The 27,309-nt window shown below is 39.2% G+C and overlaps 1 protein-coding gene across 1 annotated transcript in view; it reads right to left on the bottom strand.

Annotated features, from left to right (window-relative positions):
- Positions 1–27,309, bottom strand: part of CAP2 (cyclase associated actin cytoskeleton regulatory protein 2) — a 69,913-nt gene that overhangs the window by 2,160 nt on the left and 40,444 nt on the right. The window contains exons 5-12 of the mRNA XM_074575885.1: positions 21,575–21,718; positions 21,255–21,340; positions 19,406–19,511; positions 6,468–6,660; positions 5,418–5,593; positions 4,057–4,180; positions 3,762–3,844; positions 982–1,122 (exon numbers count right to left, since the gene is read on the bottom strand). Coding sequence (XP_074431986.1) covers positions 982–1,122; positions 3,762–3,844; positions 4,057–4,180; positions 5,418–5,593; positions 6,468–6,660; positions 19,406–19,511; positions 21,255–21,340; positions 21,575–21,718 — 1,053 coding nt within the window. The remainder of the gene's footprint in view (positions 1–981; positions 1,123–3,761; positions 3,845–4,056; positions 4,181–5,417; positions 5,594–6,467; positions 6,661–19,405; positions 19,512–21,254; positions 21,341–21,574; positions 21,719–27,309) is intronic.

Genomic DNA, 27,309 nt, shown 5'->3' with positions numbered 1-27,309 from the left:
AAAAAGATGTGAAGAGTTTTTTCATTCAGACCTCAAAATGGTGTTTTGATAGCCAGTAATTTCAGATGATATGGTGATTTGACGCGAGACTGATCAAAAGGACTTTTTTTTTTTTTAAGGTGAATATGCATCCACTGAAAATCATTCCCTTTTTAGTTAACCCGAAGCTGGGCATCCAGCAGTCACTTTTGGAAATGTGGAACATGAGAATTCTCTTGTCACATATATTCTTTTATAAAGCCTAAACCCCTTTACCATACAAAATTCCAGCCCAAAGGATTAGCCAGAAATTTAAGTTCTGTCTATGGCCATTCAGTGCAATTTCAACACTGCTCAGTTGAGGAAACTAGGAAACTGTTAACGAGTGTGCTTTGCCTGCATGATCCCTTACTAGCGTGTGAAGTGACAGAGCACGACTTCAGTAGAAATGCCGATGGGCTTAGTATGAAAATCTTACTAGAACAAAAAAGGAGCCAGGAAAATGCACAAGTGGCTTTTAAGGATATATGTTGAAAGTACTAGAAAGTACTACAGATGCTACCCATGTATCAACAGCTTTAGAAAAAACAAGTATATTATATTATATTATTTCATCTGTAGTAGTAGTAGTATATTTATCTTAGTTTTAACAACATCATTTTCAGGTTTGAGTGCTCTTGTGTGAAGGGAGTTTCTCTGGGAAATTATGTTTAGATATCAAAAAAGAAAATTAAATGGACAGGAGACTAAGCCATTATCTATCAAAATGGAAAGAAATAATGTCACGTCTGGTCTTTGAAATAACCTTGTGCCCCCCAAAATAAGGAGTTCTTCCTGCACTGATAGCTGAGATATCAGTACATAGAAATTCCATTGTTTTGGATCATTTTTTGGTGATGTAATGTGTGTGGTATGTTAGTTTCTTTCCTAGCAGTTTAAATGCTGTTAGCTACCAAGACTAGTGGGGAAGGGGGAGGAAAGCTTTAAAAATATCTCACTCACATAATCACCATCTTGGGGGATGAGGATGTTCATCTCGGATGACTTGGCACTCACAATCTCACAATCTAATGATTCTTCACTGAGGTAGATGTGGCAGCCTTCTGTTTTGTTAATAGATATGGTTGGCACTTTCCCCATCACCTGCAAAATATAATCTACTTAGTATCAAATCTTAAAATGCACACAAAGATACCGTTAATGTAAGTCCTCATTGCCTGACAGGTCTAATTTTGGCCACCAGCATCTGATCTGTGTGTCAGCTGCCTGCATGATGCTTATATTTGATTTGTGAGACACTGTGAAAATTCTCAGTGGTGGTTACAAAGATCTATATACAACGGCAAACTTATACAGCAGGCTTTTAATACACAGTTTGATGAAAGTGCATCCCTGATTCTCTCTAATTTCAGTGACACTTTTGTTCTGATATTTAGGCGGTGTTCACCTTGTTCAACAGTGAGAACTGGTTAAGAAATCGAACGTGTCAACTCCAAACCAGTAAGGGCAAATGAAAGGTCCCAGCATACAGTAGTACTCAACAAGTGATTTGTAATACACCCTGAAGGCTTCAAAGTTCTTCCCGGTTTTACAGTGTACAATAGGAAAGGGGTTTTATCCCCTTCAGGCAAGCTACGTTTCTAAAAAAGCACAGAGATCAATTTAATTTAAAGGTACTTCTTATGTCACTTTAAAAGCAAGCACGTAATTTACTTGAGCGGAGAAAGGGTAATCTTCTCTTGTTTACAATTCTACAGATTAAAAGATTTCCTCATGGCTAACTGGCTGGCTCACTGGTTGTCAGTAAAAATTCCTCCTGCTCCTCCTGCCCTCTCCAGCAGGGACAGCAATACACTCTGGCCAGTGCATCAAAAGGGCAGAGGTTATTCTGAGCCATAAAACAGTAACAAGATGTGACAGACATGTACTTGATAATGAAAGAGTGTCTCTCGTCATTCAAGCTAAGCATGTATTTTCAGCTTCAGTTCCTTAAATGTGACAGTAAACAAAGAGCAAGTGGTCTGTCCTCTTGCATCCCACCCTGATCCTGAAGTCTGATCTGTGTACTGGATCAATGCATCTTAAACTGATCTTTCTTTAGTGGGTTCTCATGCAATAGAGAACAAAAGGAGGGTGTGTTTAACAAATTTTGCAAACATCTGGCAAAAAACCCCAAAAACCACCGAGAGAAAGGAGAGCCAAGCAATATGGCAATGAAGTAACTATTTACAGCAAAAACGGTAGGATGAATTTACTGACATGTGTTGCATTAACATATCATGTATTTGCAAATTATAAGCTCAGGTCTTCAAAATACTGAGAATATTGAGGTGCTCAGCACTTGGCATACTGAAACCCTGCTGGAGCTGCCTGATTCAAGCAGCGTATAGCATATAGCCAGACTCTACCTTCTGAAGTGGAACTCCACTCTGCTCCGTGGCATAGAAGACTTATGCAATATTCATAGAACCTGCTTAATCAAAAGAATTTTAATTCTTGGAAAAGATGTTTCCCCTTTATCTGGGTATTAACAAGCTGTGGTTTCACTGTTCATTACATATGAATTTTTCAGCTTTTCTGAATAGTTGTAGAGGTAATGATAAAAATAATCTAGTTACTTAAAAAAGACCCCACTCAAATAAATACCTGGGATCTTTTTCTTTAATGAACTGTCTCTGCCATAAGAAGACACGTAGCCATCATGAATAAAACTGCAGAAGATGATGCACAGCTGGCAGCAATGTCAGTCACTTGCATGAGGTTCAAAACATAAAAAATCATCTTGCTATTATTCCCTGTGGTGGCTGTGACCAGTATTTCTGAAGCGTGGAGCAGGATTATCTACACTTGATGTCATACAGCAGGCACAGCCTTTTAAGCAAAAGACCTCACCTTGCTTGAAGACTGGCAGTTTAATATAATTTGATTAACATTTCTTAAAATAATACATCCTAAAGTCCTTTCTTGAGACTAGGTCGTGTCTGTTGGACACAACCCAGTACTAGAGCATGCATAGTTAGACCTCTTTGGAAAGCGATGAATGAAGTATGTAAATGTCAGGCAGACTGTCTGTATTTTAAGGGGGCAAGTGTCCCCAGTAGAGAGGGCAATATATTGATTTAAAATACATCTCTCTTCTTTTCACAAGAACCACAAGGAAGGTGATCTCTGATGGAGCTTTGCTTACTGGTTATCAAAGACAAAACCAGCAGAGGCTCACAGCCCATTTGTAGGCAAGCGGTGAATACATTACTTACTCACGTAATGTGCCACATCGCTGGCAGGGGAGACTTTTGAAATCCCAGCACCTACTTCCACTTCATGTCATTAAGTTGGCTTTTGACAGTCTATTTGAACATTTCCATTGAGAAAATATGAAAAAAAAAGAAATAACTATTTTCTGGGCTTAGAAATCAATTAGCTAACTGCCAGAATTTGTTCCATAAGCACTGCTGAACTTTCAGGTCCTAGGAGCTGTTTACCATGAAAGCTAGAAAATTACGGCCAGAAGTAATAGTTCTTACAGCGTATAGATCGCTCAGCTTCTCTGGAACCAGAAGGGACTGGGCTAAGGGAGTTTTGTTCAGGGATGCTCAGTAGTTTTCATAGGCATTTTCTAAATACGTCAGCAGAATTTAGTGCATATAAAGATATATTTGGATGTATAAATCTCTTATTTTTGTTGTGCTCCTGCGAGTTTTTAAAATCTCTTGTAGCTACATGTTGGGCATTCTTCCCCTGCTTGTTCCCTGTCTATCTTTGTTTTTCATATAGATATTTACCTGAATCTGAATATCCCTGGAATTGATCACTTCCACGATTCCCACAACGTTGTCAAACACAAGGCCAAACTTTTTACAGTTGTCTAAAATAAAAGCAACCATAAATAAGACAGGCAAGATAAAAGCAAATATACACATATCTGCTACATTAACTAAAAAAATTCCCAGTCTTGCACTGCATAGCTGAGCAGCTTTGCTCACGTGATCAGTCCATTAAAGTGAATGGAATGATTCAGATGCATTATTAATCACATAAGTCAGTATTTTCTTAAAGCCCAGCTGAATGTCTACTCACCAATAGTAATTGAATTGATTTTTCCTTTTATCTGAAGTGTAGATTTGTTACACTTAAAAATGTAGGCCACTTGCTTGAGTTCAGTATTGTTAATGACCAGGTCATTCTTATCCTCTTGATATTCCTATTTCAAAAGAAAGTTTATTTAATTGGTTGTCTTTAACTAACAGTCAGACAGAGTTTAGTACAACTTATCCTCGAGTCATTGCATCTTCAGTTACAACAGAGCAGTATCCTTCCTGTGGCTTAAAACTCTAATCTGCTTGCTGATCGGATATATCACCTAATTCACCCTTAGATGACGCATGTATATTTTAGAGCTGCAGAAATGAAGAACTTAGCACAGACCATGACAATACCTATTAATTTTGTCGCAAAGACACTACGCTCACAACAATTTAAAAATGCAGTCACAAAACTGTTGCTTGGCTCCCACCCAATTGAGAACGGCACCTTGAAGAATGGAGCAAGTTTTTGTTCCCCCAAATGTTATTTAATGTTCTATGCAGTGTGTTATGAATAGATGCAGGCATTACCATACGCAATAAGCAGTAATAGGTGAAGAAATTTCATTTCATTATGAAGCATGGGAGGACATTTACATTCTGTGGATGTCAGGAAAGACTAAGGATCCACAAGGAAAGTTCCAGGTACTGTAACTCCAAGGCAACATAACACAACCAAATGGTGACTGCACCTTACGCAAACTCAACTCCACACTAATGACTGTGTATATAACCTTCTGTATGACTAAACCACATGTTGTTTCCTTTGTCTTTTAACCAACAGAGTCACATGAATTTTCACTCATAGATTCTTTGGTATATGCCTACATAAATTAACTCCCAAACTTTAAACAAATCTATCTTTTCCATCTGTAGATTGAGCAAAAGGAAAACACTTCTCTACTTCTAAGTGTGGGAGACATGCTTGCCTGGAATGTCTGATGAAAAATAAATGTACCATTCCATTGGCTAACAAAGCTGGAGAAATACTGTGATAATACTGTTATCTCTCACTCGCATAAATGGTCTGCAAGGAGGGATTTTAATTGGAGTTCTCCACCGGACTTGTTTCTGGGGGATTGTCTAATTTTGCAAGGAATTTATATGCTGGTTCCGACATTCTCCATTTCAGATGAATTAGTATATGATTCTCAGAGACAAATGAATTAACTTTAGATGCTACAGTATTGTAAAAGCTAAACTGTAGCAAGGCAAAGAAGTGCAAGACTCAGCCCATTTTAGTTGCAACTTTGATTTGTTGCACCTTGATCATGGACAGCCTTTTATGAGACATTTCAGTGCGCAGCCTGGTTATCGATGTGCAGGGTGGAATTCAGAGGTGTGACTGGAACTCACCACTCTCCACTTCTTTCCCTCTAGCTCCAGGACAGGGGCATGGCTCTGCTGCGGGGAATTCTTGGGAGAGGTGGGACTTGGAGTATGGCTTTTTGTTGGAGAACGAACAGATGGACATTGGGCACGTAGGCTGGGGTTCTTGTGAGTCTTCTGGTCATCAGACACATGTCGAAGCCCTAAAAAAAAAAAAGGGTGTTTATGAAAGAGAGTCAGTTTTCCAGTCCTAAGGGTTCATAGTTAAGCAGGAAAGGTTCATTTGTCATTGTGTTAAATTATTCTGTGAATTTACATTTTTTATTTCCTCAAAGTTTGCCTGGGTAACGACCTAAAGTGTAACTGCCTACATACATTTAGCAGTTCGTATAAAACCTCTTTTAGTGTGGAAGGGCTATCTTAGTATCTTTAACAGGAAATGCCACAATGTCTTCTAGTCCCTCTCTGTCTGTAGCACACTCTGAGAGCTTGTTATGTCACATTTTTCCATCCATAAAAATGGTATTATTTTTCTAATTTATGACAATATTTGACCTATCCCTGCAGCATTAAAGGAAGGCAGATATATTAATCTTATGTATTTAAGCTAACAACCATCCACTTTAATTACAGCTGTCCAGTATTAATACAAACAGCTTTATTACTGTACTCCACGCTGAGCTGTAAGCCATGCCTTTTCACCTAATGTAACACATTTTGACACAGTTTGGTACACTGAATGTGAATCAGAAAGAGGATAAATTTTTATTGCAATTGCAACTAAGATGTTCACCAGCTACTTGTGACTGAAGATGTCCAGCTTGGCTGCCTTAAAATTAAAAGAATACCTCTACGTAAATGGTGGGAATTTCAAGTATGCTGACCATATTTGGGTGCTGTTGCTTCTAAAGGAGGTTTTGGTATGCAGTCTCATCCATCAGACTCAGTGCAAGCCTCAGAAAGATCTGAGCTGCTTAAATGTAACTTAAAAAGAGTAGTGGAAGTTGGGTTAATGCATATAGCAGCTCTTGATGTAGTTTGACTCATGGACTAAAATTTGATTTCTTTTCTTCTGACCTTTGGTAATTGCCTCTCCCTGGTTAAGCTGTGCAAATAGGGCTGAGCGAGATGCAGTTCCTTCATCCTTTACGGTTTCTGTGTCAAAGATGGGAGGAGGTCCAGGTGGTGGCGGTGGTGGTGGCGGTGGTGGGGAGAGGCATGACCCGCTTGTTAGAACAGATCGCATAGACATGGGTGATGCAACAGGACCCTGTTTGAGATAGATAGATGGAAATTATTTTACACAGAGCGTTTCAAGGAACATTGTATTATGGTAACTCTTATTTATTAACATCCTGGAATGCTGTGAGTTTGAGTGACTCTAGGCAGCCATAGGCTCAGAAGAATTTCTGGCACCATACTATGAATCTTTCCCTGCATCAAAGCAGGCAAGGCTGGAAAGACTGACAGTCCACAGCGCTACCTTACTGCAGAACTACTCCACCTAGAATACTTCTCTCAAATGCCTGTCAAGAGTGATACTAAAAATTTTAAATAGTAAAGATTCCATAATTTATTCCAGTGTTTATTTACCTTAAAGGGAAAATGCCTCCTTTTTTTCAGATACCAAATTCAGTTAGGCGTAGCTTGGTGTGCATTCAGAAACATACAGAAAATGTTTTGATCTAACACAAATAACTGGGAAGGTCATGAACTGTCAGTTAGACATATGCAACTTGCTAAATTGTATGCAAGATCTAAAATGCTATTCTTTGGACTGTTCTAATCATCTGCAAAGATTCAAATTACAGCAAAATGTAAAACTATGGTGATTCAGGCCTCTTATTTCTGAAATTCAGTATTTGAGGTTTTAGTTCAATTTCTCAAATTCTTTTTTATTTTTTTTCAATTGCAGGAAACTGTGTGGCAGTTTCAATTGCTGTGGCACACAAGTTATGAGTGAGGGGGGCTTGGTTAAGTAAGTAATCTGATCTTTCTTTCAGTTTGCATAATCAAAAGTACATATTTTCATCTGAATTATAATGCTTACACAGAATATTATCAGACAGACAGAAAATACTAATAATAATCTAATTAAAATTTTATGCATCCTAATAGATGTTATATAGAATCTGAGAAACCGAGAATGACTTTTTCTGTCTTGCCACTGAGTGTCACTCTGACCCCACCTCTCTGCAGCAGAGCTGAGACTGTTTTAAAAGAACCATTGTGAAAAATTAGTTTGGTTCTGATTAATTTAGGTTCCTATACAGATATTGTGCGTTGCACCAGCATATATTTATTAGGTGGGCAGATACAATGGGAAAATTACAGGAAAAATTACAGAGTCACAGCTCCTCTAATTGGCTGCCTTTGTTAAGAGATACAGGTTGTTAAAAGTGCATCCCTAGTAATCAATACTGGAAACAGATATTGCTTAGCTGGACTCAGAGGATATTTTTAACGATTTATGATGCCACTCTGTTCTGCTTTCCACTAAACTGAAACAGCAAACATCTGGTTCAGGCATTTCACGTGAGTGAGAACTGTAGCAATTTTTAAAAAAGTAAACTTATTCTGGCCTATAATCCCAAACTGATAACGGGAAAGGGGTTGAGGTGCAAATGCTCTTCTTTTTTACCTCTTCAGACATACTTTTTTTTTTAAAGAAAAAAAAGCCTGGCACATACGTGTAAGAAACTACATTCAAACCTCTTAGTCATTATGACCCTAATTAGAGTAGTATGGAAAGGGAATCACACAGAATCACAGAACGGTTCAGGTTGGAAGGGACCTTAAAGATCATCAAGTTCCAACCCCCCTGCCATGGGCAGGGACACCTCCCACTAGACCAGGCTGCTCAAAGCCCCATCCAGCCTGGCCTTGAACACTTCCAGGGATGGGGCATCCACAGCTTCTCTGGGCAACCTGTTCCAGTGTCTCACCACCCTCACAGTAAAGAATTTATTCCTGATAGTTAACCTCTTAATGTACACCCTCTATTGGCACGTGCATCGTCTGCATATAAGTACTGTTGCATTTGAAGGAGCTGTTTACGGAATATGTTAGTGATTAATACATAGCAAAATTCTTCTCATATTAGTGACATTAAAACTGCATTGCACATAAAAGACTGTTGAACCCCAATGCTCGGGTGAGTAATGAAACTGATGTAGTGGTACAGTTTGATTGTTTCTGAAAGGATCCAAGATCTCTTAAGGGAACGAGCTCTCTTCTGTGCTATTAAGTCTTTTTGATCAAGTGTAAACAAATGAGAAGAATCCCCTTTTGGAATTGATTATCATGTATTGTCAAGATATACCGGAACTGATATGGACTGCTTTTAGAGACATTTCTTTGTTGCATGGATACATTTAACTCAGAGCGTTTCTGCTGACATACTTAGTAGTTATAGGTTATTGTTTTAGGCTGGGGACAACTTCTTCACTGGGCCCTCAATATACTATGCTTGTCTTCCTGCCACTGCTAATAGCAGTAATGTTACCTGCAGCAGAGTCAGCACAACTGTGAATTATAATAAAAAAAAAGAATGTAAGTGGATTTAGTGGCACAATCAGTTGTTGCTGCCTGAGGTGCAGTAGAGATCTTCCCTTTCTAATGCTTGCAACCATAGCAACTGAATCCACTATGTCCTGGTTATCCAGAATTAAGAGCATTACATTTGCAGGGCTTTTTAAAATACTCAGATACCCAGAAATGGCACTCACCTTTCCTAGTGCAGTGTGAACGTGGAGTTATGAATTATGTATGCTTTATGGGAGGAGATTAATAGTAGTAGTGGTAGTGGTTCATAATTTGTAGTCTGAGATAAAAACCTGACTTCCCAAATTCCAGACTGACATCTGATTTCCCAAACATACCTTATTGCTTCCACCTGCATAAATACAGCGCTGTGATTTTCCAGAAACGTGTGTATGTAAGACTCATATGTTCATTTGGAATTAACACCAATTAAATTCTGCAAAGGCTGCAAACATGTATTAGAGAAAAAAAGATGTAGAAGTTGTCCAGACATTCTGCGTACAACACAGAGTGGTGGGTCCCTCTGCCAGTCTCTTTGCTTAAAGTGTCAAGCTGAAGGCCATCACAGATCATGCAGGAGACCCCAGGCTCAAATGGTGCTGCTGGGTAGTGCATCAAAGGCAGTTTCCCAAAGGGCAACAAAAGTATGGGTGTGCCTATGTAACGGAGGTGGAAGCAAAACTCCCAGGGCTTTATCTGTGGAACGGAATGATCTCTCTCCCAGAACTCTGAAAGAACTACCTCGTGAAAGTGCAGACAAAAAGGAACGATTTAAAATACATCAATCAAGTTTGGACATGGTTTTGTAATACAAGACTGGAGAAATTAGGAGCATTTTTCCATTCTAGAGCAACACTGATGAAAAGACAAGTCTAGTCAAAAATCTCAATCCTTTACCTGAGGATTAAAGACATTCTAGTCCTTTGAGTCTCAAAAGTAGGAAAAAAAAATTACCCCTTGTCCTCATGCTGCCCATCTGCCTCCTCTTTTCTTTACAAGCCTGGTCCCTCAACCAAAGTCAGTGGCTCTCTTCACTGAGCTCCAAAGATTATGTGTTAGATCTAATTAAGAACACAGGAGCTGTCACAAGGTCTCTTAATTTTGTGCAGTCACAGATATAAGAGATGGATTGGACCTTTGTTGTTAACTTTTCTCCTGCATGACAAATTCTTGTCTAGTTTATGACCTGAGTTACAGCTACACAAGCTAACAGATATTGTATCATGGTATTTTCAATTATGTCTGAACATCTATGGCCATTCTGGAAACCGCAAACAATTGCAATCATAAATTAAGCCAGGCAAAACTGAAGGACAAATCAAAGGAAAAAAGGTCGCTAAAATACAGGGAGGGACTGACTGCTCCACTGCAGATCTACCATCTTGCGCCATGGACACATCCAGCAGGACAATCCCCCATTGAAACTGAACAGCATGGAAAAGACAGACAAGTCTCACTAATGAGGAGGTGTACAGAGACTTGCTGTAAAGAGGGGCTCCGTCTCACTCTGTCTTTTGTCTTCTTTTCTTTGCCATTTTGATTTACCTGACTGGCTCAGGGAAACTCTAACAAGGGGACAGAAAGCACAAAAGCAAACTGGAAATGCAGAAAACACTTTGCACTTCTTGCATTCCCTGCATGCTGATGAAAAGGGCAGTTTTAAAATCACTCTAGTGAAGAGGTTCACATTCTTTTTGATAATTTTGACCTCTATTAATACGTACACCTCCAAGTTACCAACCTAAGTAACTGGAAATTGGTTTGCTTTCCTTAGTCACCCTTGCAAGATCACTTAGACCCTCAGGCTCTACAATATTTCTGAACCAGACTCTTAAACTGTTCTGGTATATGGCAATACTTGTGCACAGTCCTATCCAATTTCAACTAAAGCGCCCTTCACAAAGTCCATTCATTTCTGTTCTGTATAGGGTGGTGTTTGTGAGAGCTGCTGGGAATAAAATAGCATGTTATGTGCCCGCAAAAGTTCATCTATCCTAAAGCAGCAGGTGCTTACCAGCATTGCTATTTGCAAACAACTCTTCAGATTAACTCCAAGCAGATGTTAACAACAGCGTATCTTTACACAAAGAGTATTAAGAACCATTTTGGACTAGCAAAGGCGGTTATTTGCAAGCCGCCTTTCTTCCTCTTTTATTTCAGCTGTTTGTCCCCGTAACAGCTGCTGTTCTCAGTGCTGTGGTGTCTATAGACATCACGTCAAGTTATGCTGATAGACGACTGTTGCCATTAACATGTTGGCGTGGCCATTTTTCCATCATTTTTCCATCATTTGCAAATACGCTCCTTGTAAGAATTATCAGGGCAATAGATAGCTTCAGCCTTACTTTGTGAAAATGTAACACAAAAATATGCCATTAACTTCTAATCTGCTAGCTTCGTATCATAGTGAACTTCACGTGCTTTAAAACTTGCTCTTGGAGCTTTGTGAAATGGGGGAAAATGTAGTTCTCTGAGTAAGGTCCTATGAAGAACAGGAGATGCGAGCCCTGCAGCCTTGTAGTAACAGCTCTCTAGGGGATGGAACATTCCACCCAGGGAAAAAAATTGTCTTCAGCCTCCAACTACCATGATCTGAATGGGGTGACAGGAACGGGTCAGGGTTTGCTCCTTGCTGGATAGCCCAGAGCCATCTGCAGAGAGGCCCAAGGACCTCCCATTGACTGTGGGTCAGGGGCTTCCTCTAGTGACAGTGTCCGGAGCTGCTCATGGAGCTGGGTCTGATAAATGTGCATTATCACTGGGCAAGGGTTTGCAGGATTGCAGTACAGCCTCAAAGTATGTTGTGTTTCTACCTTTATATTGTAGGACTGGCAGAAGGGTGAGGTACTCTTTCTCCTTGCTGGCTACCTAACTGGCTCACTGGAAGAAAGAAATGACTGTTTATGTTGAGGCAGCTGGCTGGTTAAAATTCATCTACGTTGAATCTCATTTAATTCCCTTGAAATTACAATAGAGTTCAGTAAAGCCCTTTGCTTCTGAGGAGCTGGGCCTTGTTACAGCACGTTTCTCCTAAAGGCTTCCCCTGGAGCACAGGGCAATGAACAGTCTTGTTAGAGAAATAAAATGCTGTTCGTACGTAACTCAAGTGCTCTGGATGCCATACTGTCAGTAATTTTTGGTGGCTATATGCAGCTTGACATGTCTTTAGGTCTAAACCCAGCTACTGAGAGACAGTAAGAATTTCTTTTTATGTCTTATCACAGATGTTACTATTTCCTGAGCCATTCTTGCTGAACGGTTCCCTGGGTTAGCCTCCCATGTCACTGTTACTATATTTGTAGTACCGTGGCAGCAAGGAGCCCTAGTCAGAGGCTCGTATCTCTGGGGATACGAGGGGCTTACGTGCCAGGCCCTGTATAAACACCCACAGCGTTCCGCTGTGTTTATCCAGCTTTAGGCTGACACAGTGCAGCACCGAAACTGGGGGGAAAAAAGTTCTTGTGGTGGGAACCTGCTGTGGAGGATTTGAATGAACCCACATTTCTTGTGGCTGCAATGGTTGTTTTTACTTAGGACAAACAGATTATGAACATCTATGTAATACATAAATTATATATGCATGTGTATAATATATAGTGCCTATTTTATTAGTCATTCATATTAAGATATAAGTATTTATTTGCAGCTAAGGCAACAGGTGGCTTAGATAAAGGCATAAAATCCCTTCCTTAATTTATTGAAAAGCCGCCTTTTCATGGCGGCAGATAAACAGGAATCCTAATGGGGACTACATTCCTCTCAAAAAAAAAGAAAGATATCCCTGTTTTCTCCCCCTCCCCCTTTAGAGTAATCCTAGTTTCACACCTAAAATGATTTCAGCATTCTGTATTGTTCTTTCCATACATATGCACAGCCGAAGACAAGAATCATGAAGCTCAAAAGATCATGTATCAGCCTCCGGGAACAGGTGGACTGTGACTCAGGGGCACAGAGCTCTTGTTAAGGTGTTTTTTGTGTAAAAGTAGCTTAGCACAACAGTTCTATTACCTACCTTATTTAAGCCACCTGTCTGCAGGGGGTTACGCTGCCCTGAGATCTGCAATTTACTAGATGAAACAGCTGACTGACAGGGCCTGTAATCTTTGTGAGTTAAAACACAAAACAGCAAAAAACAGGCCAGCCTCTTTTCTTGTTACTGGGTCTCAGCAGAATTATTTATCCATTGAGTTTGCAAACGAGTTTGCAAACTTTGAAGCCCCTTTTAATACACTTCTGCCATTTATCACCTGTTCAGGACTTAAAATGGTGCTTACATCTTCACAGTTGCCCAAACAGAAATGTTTTATGCAGCCGTTTCTTATTTGAGAACTGTATGCTAATGTAATTGTCAACAAGTAACTTGTTCCCACAGGCACATTAAACCATCTTTTACTTACATAAATATTCAGTTAAAAAGAAGACCAATCCCTTTAGCAATACATATATAGTAAAGTTTTAACAGATGTACCTTTTCCTTTTTAATCCATTTTACATACTTTCCATTTTCTTTTTCCTTTGTCTTTTCCACTGGGACTAGGTTGCATTATGTTACCAGACAGGTTGCGTTTGACAGCTGTTGTCAAACAAGCCTCTCCCAGGTTCTCCCTTAACATGACTGAATGAATGGTGTTTGGACACTGATGTTAAAAGGACACTGTTGATATCCAGTAAAGACAAATATTGTCAGCCATTGTTGGAATAAGGGAGTAAAACTACTTTCTTTCAACGCGATATGGATGTAATTGAGGCAGTCTCCACCAAAGAGGCAACTATTGCAGAGTTGCCAGGATGGCCAGTTTCGAAATTGACAGCGTACCAAAAACTGAACTGTGTTCTCTGAGAAAGAAACAGTTAAGATTAAAGGATGCAAATTTTCCAACAAAAAAATACAAAGAAATAGGGAAAGGGAAGGGAAGAAAAAGGACTGAAAAGGGACAGAAAAGGAGAGGAAAGGCTATGACTGAGAAAAGTTGAGCACTCTGAAAATGTTTACATCTTATCCAAGACACAGGCATTTAAATCAGTGTATCTATGCTGCTCTTAGTTCTATCTGAATGGGGCCTCTGGGATTGTAGTTGTGGCTGTGGCTGGAATTTGGCACTACAGTTTTGACCTTTAGCTTTAGTGAAGTGGCTCAGACGATGGCTTCTTGATAAGTGGGTCAAACTAAACACGGCATAGAAGAGATACTGGAAAGATAATAGGAGGCTTTTGCCTGCAGAAGTTAGTCTTTTGCAGCTTGCTGACCTCAATATGTAGAGAGACAACATATTACAGGAAAACGTTTTGACGGTACAGGAGAGAGGCAGGGCCATTTTGTAAGAAAATGTCTGGAGGTGATTCTTTTAGACAAGAATGAAATGGCCAAAGTCTGTTCTTATCCTACGATAATTGTGCTCGATCAGGCTAATGTCAGAATTATGATGGCTCTTCACAGTGTGGAGCCTGTGGAGAATTTCAACTTTCAAAGAGCATTTTAAGAAACTATCTAATGACTTATAAATATTTTTTAAAATTATATTTAATGAAAAAAAGATTTGATGATACTGTATTGGCTTCAATGGGAACAGGATATAAATAAATCTCGACTGCTTGTAAAGATGCAGACTTCCTCCTAAGAATTTGTTTTGATTTGTAAACGGCGGGGGGACATCTGTCACTTGAGTGAAATTCTGTGTTAGAAACTAAACACTGTAATGAAATTCATTACTAGTTAGTAAATATTTCCTGTTTGCAAATAATCCTACTGGAAAAATTTGTCCTAAATGACTGTTGTATATGAAGAATAAAAATTTAACTGCAGATCCACCTTCAATTGAGAGAAATATTCAAGACAATTATTCTTGACCAAGATTTGTTTCTTAACACTTGTTTGATGTACAGGAAAACTACAGCAATCTCTCATTATTACTGGTTGTTTGCTTGCTGCAAAGTTAACCTGCAGAAACAGGAGCAGAAGTTTCACTTCCCCCATCTTACTCATGCAGTCCTTGTAGCAAACAAACTTGTATTAGGCATTCTCGTGAGCTTATATTACAGCTGTTCATTTCCTTGCCTCACCAAAAAAAAATAGAGAGGGAAGAAAGAGCCATGCTTCAGTGAAATCCCTTATTTAGGTGAAAAAAAAAGAAAAAAGGGCACTTGCTGTTTATCAGTAAGAGCTGTAAAAAGACATAGGTTACTGTCATGCTGTAGATTTCAAGTCAGAAAGTTATAGCAAGCAAAAATTACAGTTGCTGCATGGGTAAAATGCTACACTGGGCATTTAAAACATTTCATTATAAACAACAGCTTTTGCGTAAGATTCATTGACATCTGAGAATGTCCTATCTGGTATCAGATTAAAACTTGCAAATCTCCATTAGGTTGGTAATTGCTATTATCCTCTTTGTCAGGATGGCTAAATGGAGATGTAGTGAATATAGTGCACTGCTACTCACCACAGGGTATGTGGGGCAGAAGAAGGCTCGCGCTTTACATTCAAAAAAATGCACTACAAAATTACACTTTTAAGGAAATACTGTAGATCCACCTGACATCCACTGACAAACATATTTTCCCTGACAATCAATTAATGAAAATTAATACTTCAGATCATGATGAAAATACAGAGTAGAACATTTTACTCTCTGGGACAATCCTGCTCACAAACATACATACTTTAAATATGCACTTTTCGACTGTGAGCACAGTACCAACAAATATCCTAACCGTATCCATCCTGTCTTGAAATCCTGCAATTTATATAGAGTCTGGTTTTGTATCACCATTCCACATGGGTAGCAAAACAGGCTACACAAAGGTCTCAAGGTCCTTAATTCCTCTGATTTCTTGGCTTTCTCCTCACACAGTCCAATGCATTTCAATAGGTTGCCCTCAAGGAGTAAAATATTGTCACACGTCTTGGCAGAACCAGAGCCAAAGTGAATAAGGAGAGAGAATTGTGTCACATCCAAAAATCTGTAAGTACCTGTTTTTATCACAAATTTATTATAAAGCTGATAGAGGTGACTGTTATTGTCAGAGCTGACTGCTTAGCCATTATTTCAACCTTTTGTACCTGTTTTAGTGTCTGTCTTCTAATTTATTAAGACATTTCTTTCTCTTTCCTCTGAAGTGTCTGCCTGTGTGCTTACTGCCAGAGCCAGGAAGACTTTACTGTACGCACCAGCGATCTGTTCCAAGGTTGGTGGCAGCTGCCCTGCGCAGCTTGATGGAAGGGTGCAGGGGGGGCTGGAAACGGCAAGGCTTTGTGATACTGCCATGGCACGTGGCCAGAAAAGTGCGCACCACAGTACGCAGTATCTATAGGTAAAGGGGCCAGCTGCCGGCTAAAATACGCGTCCCCTCCTTTTTGGAAACCCAAGCATGGTCTGATCTAGGCTGATGCTCCTGAGGTGTTGTTGCAGTTCAGGCTATGAGAATACAGCTCTGAGAGAAGCAGTAGTTAACGCCCTCCCTGAGTCTTCAGTCTCTTTAGAAATACTCAAATGTGTTACTTAATAGCTTTTTATATAAAGCTTCAAGCATTGCTTTGTTGACTTCTGCAGATATGAAGGTTAAATTATCAGTATAACGTACTTTTAAATATGTACTTAGGCCAAAAACTTCCTCTCTTTCTCTCTCCCTCCATAATAAAACAGGATTTCTATATCAACATCTCCCTTTCATAAATGCGCCCCTTTCTTAATGCTTTTTCCTTTTTTCCTTTTATGCATGTAAGTGGAAGCTGCTGTGTGCAATGATTAACAACTGCGTCTGGAATATATCTACAGCTTTTATATATATCAGAGTTCTTTCTGTCCGGGCCTTGATTCTGCAGACCTTTATGCTTAACTTCACACAGCATGAATTTGTGATTTTCATCCTCACTTTAAAATGTATAACAAAAACCAAATTATCACTTGAGTAACGCATTGCTTTCTTGAATGTATTTGTTACCAAGCTTCATAGAAGTATTTAAACAACATTTAAACAACAAGCTATTTAAACAACGTGCTAACTTACTGGATTCTAATTTCCTTACGCTCACATGAAGTAAAACTTTAAAAAATTATACATCCATAAAAATGTGTTTGTAATTTAATCTTTCTGACACACATGATATGAATGATAATTTAAATGAGCCATATTTCCAAGACAACTTTCATATCGGAGTGATATCCAAAGTGAGTGAAATCAATACGTCAGATGCAGTAATGGGCACATCTCTCATGATGGAATGAGCACTGTTGGCAGGAAACTATGCTTAATATGAATAAACAAGTCACATCTAGATTGTATTCAGCAATTTCCTGCTCAACTAAGGAAAGGGAAACAGAAAGATGTGATGGCTGAGCTTAAGACTAGTCAAATATAATCTGCAATTGCTACACCTCTGAGTAAGATTACCAGCACTCCCAGCACTGAGAGTTCCTCCTGTTTGATCAAATGGCTATAACAGATCTTTATCTTATAACACCATTTCCATACTTGTGAAGTGCCATTAAAGGTGAAGATGATTCTTTCTCTGTATTAACAAAGATAAATTTGCCCCAGATTCTTAGACTATTTCTGCTATAAGTACTACAATTTCTTTTCCTTATCTAATAATAATTGTAAAATCATTAGCTCTTCTCACATTCACTGATTAAAACAGAATAGGCTGTAGCAAGCATGAAATTTTGTACTAAATTAAGGAAGAGAATAATGTTTAATATTTTAGATTTTTGCTACAGAACCTACAAAGCAGCAGATAATTCCAGTCTTCTAATTTATCATGTTTAAACATTTTTGCATTGCTTCAAACTAAGAAGTCCACACAGATCATGGTCTCTCCTGTGTTTGAACTTGCACTTGAATACTTGACTACTGTAAGGCCTTGTACAATGTCTAATGAAGGGTGTGAAGAGAAAGTTGCATAGTCTGTCGCTGAGCACAAGTAGCATACATTCTCTTACATGGTTATCGCTTCCATGCGGGGGGAGATAAAGCAACTTTTCCAGGTACCATAGAATCATAGAACGGTTTTGGTTAGAAGGGACCTTTAAAGATCACCTAGTCCAATGTCCCTGCCATAGGCTGAGACATCTTTTACTAGACCAGGTTGCTCAAAGCCCCATCCAGTCTGGCCTTGAACACTTCCAATGATGGGGCATCCACAACTTCTCTAGGCAACCTGTTCCGGTGTCTCACCACCCTCATAATAAAAGATTTCTTCCTTATGTCCAATCTAAATCTACCCTCTTTCAGTTTAAAACTGTTGCCCCTTGTCCTGTCACTACAAGCCCTGTTAAAGTCTTTCCCTGACCTTCTTATAAACGCCCTTTATAAATTGAAAGGCTGCCATAAGGTCTCTCTGAAGCCTTCCCTTCTCCAGGCTGAACAACCTCAATTCCCTCAGCCTTTCTTCATAGGTGAGGTGTTCCAGCCCTTTTTCCACATTAAGATCCATTCCATCCAAAAGCTTTACTTCATTTCCCTATATTCCTGAGTTCTTACAATGATTTGGTCTGGGAATTAAATTGCCTGGTGGCCTACATTAGTCCTTTGAATAGTCATTCGATTTTTTAAAGAAGTATTTGCTTATACAGAAGAAATCATAAACTTGGTGTGAAAGACTGCATGTGCACGTGTGTAAGTGCACTGGTAAGTTTAGGAGATGATAACAGCAAAGAGCTGGCTGATTATATTTTTAATGTACTTCAGAAATTCTCCTAACCTGGTCATAAACATGAGCACATTATTAGAATAATATAGAACATTTCAACTGTGTAGACAGTGGACATAAACTCTTACTTTTTTTATACCCAACAGAAAATTAATTCTTCATGTTTATACCTCTTTTAGAGAACAATATTCATTGCCATCATCTTGCTATGTATCTCAGATGTAACACAAAGATCTTTATATAAATACATAGAGAGTGTAAATAGTTATGCATAGTTATATTTACTCTCCTTATCTATATGTATTTAAAAAATTATTTGTGTATGTATAAAATACCAGTTTTATAAAGCTAGCTATCTATGAAGTAATAAATTGGTAAGTATCCCTTGTGTTTCTTTTTCCTGTTATTAAATATCTCTCTTTGTTCAGATTCTTTCCACCATTCTTTGCCTTTCCCTGCCACGTTCCCCCAATTTTCTTTGTCTAACACGTCCTTTAAATTTTTAGTGTTTGTTTTTGTTCCTGCTTTCTACTGTAGCAGGCCTCAAGAATTGTTTCTGCCTCTCCTCACCATTTGCAGCTGGGGGTTATGGCTATAATCATCCTAAATAATTCTTCCCTCTTCCTCAAAACGTGTACCACAATGGCCTGACTACTTTCTCCACCTGCCTTTCAAACTTTTATTGGCTTGGTTGGGAAGTCCATGGACCATGACTTCTGTTCCTGGCCTGGATATTTATTTTTCCTGAGCTAATGACTGCATTAAAAGTCAAATTGGTTACTGGCGTTTTATGGTTCTTCATGAAGAAGCAAAGAGTACTTACAGTTTTACTCCAGGTGAGACCTGTGGTATGATGCTCTTTGATATAAGCTTGAAGCTCAGACCAGATGTTCAGATATGACTTCACCCAATCAACATGGCGTGCATCACTGTAAAAACAGAGACAATATTTATATGTGTGAATGTTTGTACTTAGAAACAGAAAGCATTGTTACTCTTGCTTAAAGTAGGTAAAACCCAACATCTGCCTTAAAGCCATAGACAAATCAGTTGGCAGCCGGCCAGCCAGCCCAGTGCTAAAAATACTAAGGCCTGCTACGCTGGAAAGCTTTTAGATCCTTCCAGAGGATAAACTAGGGCAAATGATGCCTCTAGCAGAGAGTGATTCCTGCTGGAAGGGTGTGTCGTCATCCTGGTCTGGCTCAAAGTCAACCAAAGAAGCACTAGAAGTATGGAGCGTTAATGGAGCTGTGCAGCAGCTACCCAGACTCAGTCTCAGGGTGCTGAATTTTAGAAAATTAAATATCCATGGGTTCTGTAAGATATTCTAGCTTCCAAGTTCAAATGTAGCCAAGATAGTACTGGATCACGTTATAGTCACCAGACTGAAATATTTATACATCAAGAATTTTTAAAGTACAAGTTACAAGTTGGCTCTGGAATCATTATTTGGAAGCCTTAGTCTTCCAATTGGACAGTACATGAAAACAAGAAATATGCTGAGAGAGAGAAACTGCTTGTAAGATGGAGTCCTTACTTATGACAGTCCAGAAAAGACTTATTACTGAATAGTGACGGCTATGGACTGGATGCTCACAAGGGTTTTGGTGTCTGTCTCCTATTTATTTCCTTTGGAGTTTGGTGCTTAATATTGCTGAGTATCTGGGTCAACAGGTTTAATGCAAAGCCTACTGAAGTCAAGGGAGAGCCTTCCACTGCTTTGGAAGACACTGTGATCTCATTCAGTGAAAAACAGGAAAAGAATTCCTTACTAGGAGAAGAACTCAATACCTAATTAATGTACCCTGTCTATACTGTTATGTGAGACATTTTCTTCTCCAGAATAAGTACTTCTAAAGCTACATGGTAAAAATCTTCAGTTACCCCAGTAGGTACCTTCGGTAGGTAAACTAAGGCTTCAGGAATAATACATAATGTATATATAACATGTATTATATATAGTATATAATAAATATTTATACATATACCATAAATAGAAATATATAGAAAAGCTTTTATATATGTAAAGTTTTCCTCACTAACGAAGAAAAACTCAGCTGCAAATACTGTTCTTCACTGGGATATAAAAATCAAGAGCCTGGTACTCTTCCAGGAGTACCAAATCAACAGGATTTATACATTCATTTTTTAAGAGGGCATAGGAAGGACCTGTATTTTTTCTCTTTCTCTGTCAACTCACAGATCTCATTCATGGAACTTTTCTGTGAGTTACTTGTGCTCTTTAAGAACAATGGAGTGGTACAGAAAAAAATCCATTTGGGAGCTACGGAATTAGATGCTCACTTGTATACACCTACCACCTAAATGCACATTTTCGAGCGAAGCGTGAGAACAGCAACAGTATGAGTGCACCAGTGAGACAAGGACGCATAGCAGCTAGCTAGCCACACATTGATACGAAAGTATGTATTTGCATATGAGCTTGTGATGCCAAAATGCCAGAAAATTAAATGCCAAAATTAGTGCTGCTGCCATTCTCACCACAACAGGCTGCAGGTGAAAGACGAGGAGGAGAAAGTATACTACTGCAAGCAGATTTTATCAAATGCTTTTTAGTTTACAAAATGCTTTCTGTGATGGCATTGTGAATCTTATTGGAATGGCTAATGCTCCATTCTCTGGCTAGTAGATACTGGGGCTTGGCAACATACCTGTGCTTGTAGTCCTTTAATACCCTGTTAGTATAAAAGGTAGCAGCATCATTCATCTCCTTGACATAAGGGCCTGGTTTAGGAGACTAGGACCATCAATCAACCCATGGTAGCAGGAAACAACAGAAGGAGAAAGGAAGTAAAACATTAGTCAGACACCTTCCCTGATGTATTAGGTATATTACAAAACACCTTGGGTGTAGTAGACTGAAGAACTATGCAGATGAGACTGCAGAGTTCTGCAAGATCTGGAACTATTCCGGGCCGCACAATCCAGAAGCACATCTACAGCCCTCCCAACCATCCTGTGTGTCACTCACCACTGCTATCCACCCAAGGGCAGGTATGCTTTCACTGACGGCTGAAAGATGGTTGAACATTTGACTGCCTCTGTTCCTTTCTCTGAAGTTCTGGATTTCCTGAATCTTCTCTGATATTGGCTTGAGAAGCATTGCCACCTCATTCTGAGGAAAAGAAAAAGAAGAAAAGAAAAAGAAAAAAAGAAAAAGAAAAAGAAGAAAAAGAACAAAAGGAAAAGGAAAAGGAAAAGGAAAAGGAAAAGGAAAAGGAAAAGGAAAAGGAAAAGGAAAAGGAAAAGGAAAAGGGGAGGGGAGGAAAGGGAAGGGAAGGGAAGGGAAGGGAAGGGAAGGGAAGGGAAGGGAAGGGAAGGGAAGGGAAGGGAAGGGAAGGGAAGGGAAGGGAAGGGAAGGAAAGGAAAGGAAAGGAAAGGAAAGGAAAGGAAAGGAAAGGAAAGGAAAGGAAAGGAAAGGAAAGGAAAGGAAAGGAAAGGAAAGGAAAGGAAAGGAAAGGAAAGGAAAGGAAAGGAAAGGAAAGGAAAGGAAAGGAAAGGAAAGGAAAGGAAAGGAAAGGGGAAAGGAAAGGAAAGAAAGAAAAAAAGAAAAGAAAAGGAAAAGACAACACTGCTGTTAAAACAGGTGGTCCAAAAACACCCTGTGGTTTAACATTGTCCTCCCAGCCCATTGATTTAACAGTTGGAAAGAAAGGTCAGCATATTCTCCAAAGTAACAATTTAATGACTCTCCTCTGGTTGCAGCAGCAAAACACACAGACATTAAGTACTAATCATGTGTTGCGGCAAAAATTGTTCTCGGCACTGGCAGCATTTTTACATGCTGCCCAGGTTAAGACCCACAGAGACCCCATAGCTCAGAGCTATGCTTTTATTTTTCAACTGATATCCCTGGAAATTTTTGAGAGTCGTTACACTGTCTTGAGTTTTTAAAGTTATTAACGAAGTTGTTCTTTCTGTAAGAAACACAAACTACTTGTTAGATTAGCGGCCTCTTATCATCTGGCAACAAGACTGAGAAAGTAATATGCTAAAGGCAATACCAATTTTAACTTTCCCTTTTGGTAAGTTTTAATGTTTTAATTTTCTTTGGCTGCAAATAATGTGGGAAGATTTCATGGGAAACATACTGCCTGCAAGCCATGGTTTGGGGAAATTCTCCTGTGTTAATCAGAAACGAATGGTATCCAGGGGAATGACTGTTGAGCGGAAGGAATAGTGTCTGAGTGAAGAGGAAAGCAGAATGAATGCAGAAGCTATCCAAGCTCTTTCCTGTGCAAAGTGAATGCTAATCAGACTGGCACTGTGTCTCCGAAAAACTAATTTAGAGTGCTAACTTACTGCGAAAAATTCTTCCACTCAGAAACAGCACATTGAGGGGCCAGGAGTTGTTAGTTTACAAGCAAAACAACTGCTGTACCTTGCAACCTTATAAAATGTTTCTATAAAAGCAGTCCAGTTATTTATCGTAAAAGTATGCCCGCAGAACCCTTACTATGTCCCACCAAAGAGAGTGCACCATTCTGATTTTCCCTGGTTGCTTCACTCGGAAGTCACTCAGGCTGTAGCAGAACTCTGTATTTTTTTCTCACTTTTTCTCAGGACTACTTGTTTAATGGAATTAAGCGCTTGTTGGAGACAACTAATCCTCATATTCTTGAGGACTAATGTTGTTATGACACACACAAGACGATGTGTCCGTATGTGCTACTTGTTGTCTTTTGTCTGTAATATAGTTCTTTTCACCCTTCTGTAAGACCTCAGCTTTACAGAGTTTTATGTCACCTTAAAATAAGCATATTAGCTATGGATCAACATAAATCAAAAGACATTCCCCAAAACAGGACAAAAAGTAGTTCTACATTTTTTAAAGAATTTTTATCTAGCTATGGAGCCTTAATATTTTAGTGGTAATGTAGTTTTGAGAAAGGCCTATGCATCCGAAATGCATGGGGATATTTGGTCTTCTCCTACAACAGAGTGGGTAGGGAGAAAAGAAGTATTTACAGGATTACTGCGAGATGAAAAGACTTTTTCTTGATGGCTTAATGACCAGCATAAGTCATGAAGTCTGAAAAAGCCCTGAAACCTCCGTGATTTGTAGTTCTTAAAAACTGATTTTGTTGCCATAACATGATAAAGTCTGCAGGAATTCTTCTTTCTAATTTTCACTCGTTTACAACATGCTGCAGCTGGTTGGTTCTTTCTTATTTTGCAGGGAAATCTTTCAAGTATGATAGTAGTTAACAAAACTGAAATTTAAGAAAGGGCTTGTTCTGCTTTGATATTATGCCAGTTTTCCTCCCATAAAGTCTAAGGGATATTTACAGCCCTTAGCTGACTGTGAATCTTCATGGCCCAGTTCCAGCCAAAGAGAATATCAGGGCTAAAAATACAGCTCCACAAATGCCTGGTATATCTAGACAGCACTGGGAGGCAGCACGTTTCTGTGGATAGGGCACAGAAGTGGGAGTCCATAAATGGGGGTTCTCTGCAGCTCTCCCACCAAATTATCATCAGGTTTTAGGAAAGCCGTGTTACCTCTCTGTGCTTCAAATTCCTATGTATGAAATTATGCTAATATAGATCTTTTATTTAGTAGAACACTTTGATATCTACAGTTAAGAAGGCAAAATTAGGGCCAAACATTTTCCTGAACGGTACCGTAAGACCCACGCCTCCTTCTCCTCTTACCCAGCCACTTCTGTGAGGGTTTTCTGCCAGTGGTAGGGACAGAATTTCTGTCCCTCAGAACACAGGACTTAACCTGTCCAGTGAATCGGCTGTTATTAAAAAGGTAGTGGATTTATGTAATTTCACAGAAAAAGTGCCCCGTGGGCATTTTAAAGGTTAAATATATATTACTAAGGAAAGTATCTCAAAGTAATCATTCACTTGTCACTGCAGTGACACCAGAAAGAGCCACAAAGGGCTTGAGGCTTTGCTCAGCTCTGTCCCACGCGCGATGTACTGGGAGAGCAGTACAGCCTGCCTTCCCTTCACTCTGCACTTGTCCTCTTCTGCAATGGCTGCACAAAGTATGAGTGTGTGTGTTTGTGCAAGCTTCTTGTGATCCAAGTTTCTGTGTGAGGGTTGGACAGCAAGGAATACAGGCCTGCAAGGAATCACTTAATTAAGTCCCGTCTCCCCACAGTCAGTTCTAAATTTTTAGTTAGTGATTAAACTGCAGATGAATTATAGTGTATGTGGCATATGGGTATGGAAAGGCTCATTAATTCTGGCAGTAATCAGTCTTGTTTGGCTCTACAATGCAGAACCAGTTGTGCTGCGGGTTCTAGAAGAATAATCTCTTTATTGCAATGAATATTAAAACAGCTGGTTGTTAATAAAATGATTGTCTATACTGTATCTCTAAGAAAAAATTAATTCAAGGAGATGAATCAGAGCTGTTGGAAAAATCTTCAGCATGCCTTTGGCATGTGCTAGATAAGATTTCTTGTCATTTAAGACACAGCACAGTTGTTTAACAGAAATTTAAGAGTCTTTGTATAAACACCATTCCTATTATAATATCAGTTTTGCTGAAATGTTTAAAAATGCAACAGTGGCACGACTTAGAAATATCAAAAGTAATTCCCAGTATGCCTCTGTCCTTTTTAAGAACTTATTAAAACCAGATGGTCTTTTAAAATATTAATACCTAAACAACCAGCCAGCTTTGATCCATGGCTTAGAATTCTTATTAGAAAATCAAGAGTAGTAAGACTACCGCAGTGATTAGCCAAAACACTGCAAAAAAGTTATAGCATGCAACAAGAACTGCTGTAGGCTTTGGCCTCAGATACTAAACAGTCTCAGCCCAGTCTCATAAAATGGCCTGGCATACCGGTATTCCAACAGACCACACCAAACAGACTTTCTTCTCCTTCACATTTTTGTAATACTCACATGAGAAGTTCCCCAGATGACAGGTTTAACAGGACTGGGGCACTTGGATTTAATTCAGGAGAATGGGCAAACTTTTTGGGTTTTGTGATTTTTGTGATTTGCCTGTGAAGTTGCAGTAAACTGAGTGGCTTGCTTAAACTTTGGCTGCTTGAGCCAGTGATTACTTGAAAATCTCAGCTTTCATTTGAGAAAACTGGTATTTTCTCAGGACCATTGTTGTCCAGAAACCTGCCAGCATGAATCACAAAGGCGCAAAACCCAGCCGGTAAACAAAAACACCGTTTTTAAAGATCTTATATATTTTTAAGCTAATCTTACATGTTTTTGAGAGGTGAGATTGTTTACTGAAGAATTTTTATGTTGATGGGTAGCAATGCAATTTAGACCTCACTATTACAGTGTTTAAATCCACCTGACCTATTATGAAAAAAACATGGCGAGGGAAAAAATACCCTTTTAAGTTATGCTGACTGAGGGGGTGGCAACCTTTGGCGTAGGAGCAGCAAAAGAAAGCTGAGAGCATTTGGGATCAGCAGCCCCTTCATTTTACTCAGCTGCAGCCAGAACAGCACGACTACAACCTTTATTCCAGGGTCTACAGCTCTGTTATTTTCTTCTGCCAGTCCAAAATCTCCATCATACTTACATTGTATTTTTCACAGGCAAGTTTGACACATGGAGCTGATTTGAATCAGCTGTCTTTGTATATATTGGCAAGTAGTGCAGCCTAATAGGAACGGTTCTGTAGAGCAAAACAGTTGGTGCTGAGGACCTGACATTCACGCTGTATGCATTGTGGGGGGGAGGGAGGGTGTATTTTGGACTAGCTGTAAATCCTGGTTTAGCTGCTGTCTGAGAGTGTATCTTCTATTTAACTTCACCAGAAAGATAACCATTTTGTACACCCGAAGACAGCTCTACAGTGTGAATCACAGCATAGTAAATGGGGCTGATTTGAAGGAAATATATAGTCCCACTGTGAACTAAAACACTAATGTCGACACAGCCATTATCTCTGCAAACAGCCTAGTACAGTCCCATCCCACGTTTCATCCTTTCAAAGGATGAAAGATGTCATGGATAGCGTCCATCACACTCAGTGCTAACAATTTCAAAGGTGAGCATCTACTCTCAGCTGAGACTTGATTCCCTCTATTGTAAATGAAGAAAGAGACATCCCTGAGGAATTCTTTCCACCTATTAATAGATACTAGAAGACTATATACTAGAAGACATTAACTGATGTGAAGACTGCACTCTAGAGGTGCTTGCCATTTGTTGTAAAGAGAGCCTAGGAAGACACCTTACACAACATGCCTACCTTGACAGTTAAAGCTGATGAGCAGAATCTCATCCTGTGTTTACAGGAATAAGAGACTGGTAGCTTCAGTGATCACCGGTGAGATACATTTCTGCAGTGGCTATGGTTGTAGAACTAAAATAGTTTTAGATTAACTGTAATTTCCCATATTTTCTAAAAGGCAATCTGTAAAGGAGACTTTAAAAGTTAAGATAGTCCTTTTTTGTGTGTATATGTGGTTTAAGAAAGTCTTCTTTTTCTGTTGTAGCTATCAACAGTCTGAATGGAATCAGTGTTCAGATTAGGCTGAGGAATAACCTCTTTCTTTAAGTATATAGAAAATATATTTTTTTTCCAGAGGTGAATCTAAGCTAGTTGGTAACTTTGAACCTCCCAATGCTGCATCTGGATTCCTCAAATGCTTACTTTTAAAAAAATGTTCATTATTACTTCCATAGTGAAGTATTACCAGCTTTTGTTGGCGACTGTCAAACTGTTGTTTTAGCACTGCCTATCTCTATCTCTCCTTGCAGAAA

This window comes from Larus michahellis, chromosome 2 (genome assembly GCF_964199755.1).
Source record: "Larus michahellis chromosome 2, bLarMic1.1, whole genome shotgun sequence".
Lineage (NCBI taxonomy): Eukaryota > Metazoa > Chordata > Aves > Charadriiformes > Laridae > Larus > Larus michahellis.
This window is presented reverse-complemented; position numbering and strand designations above follow the sequence as displayed.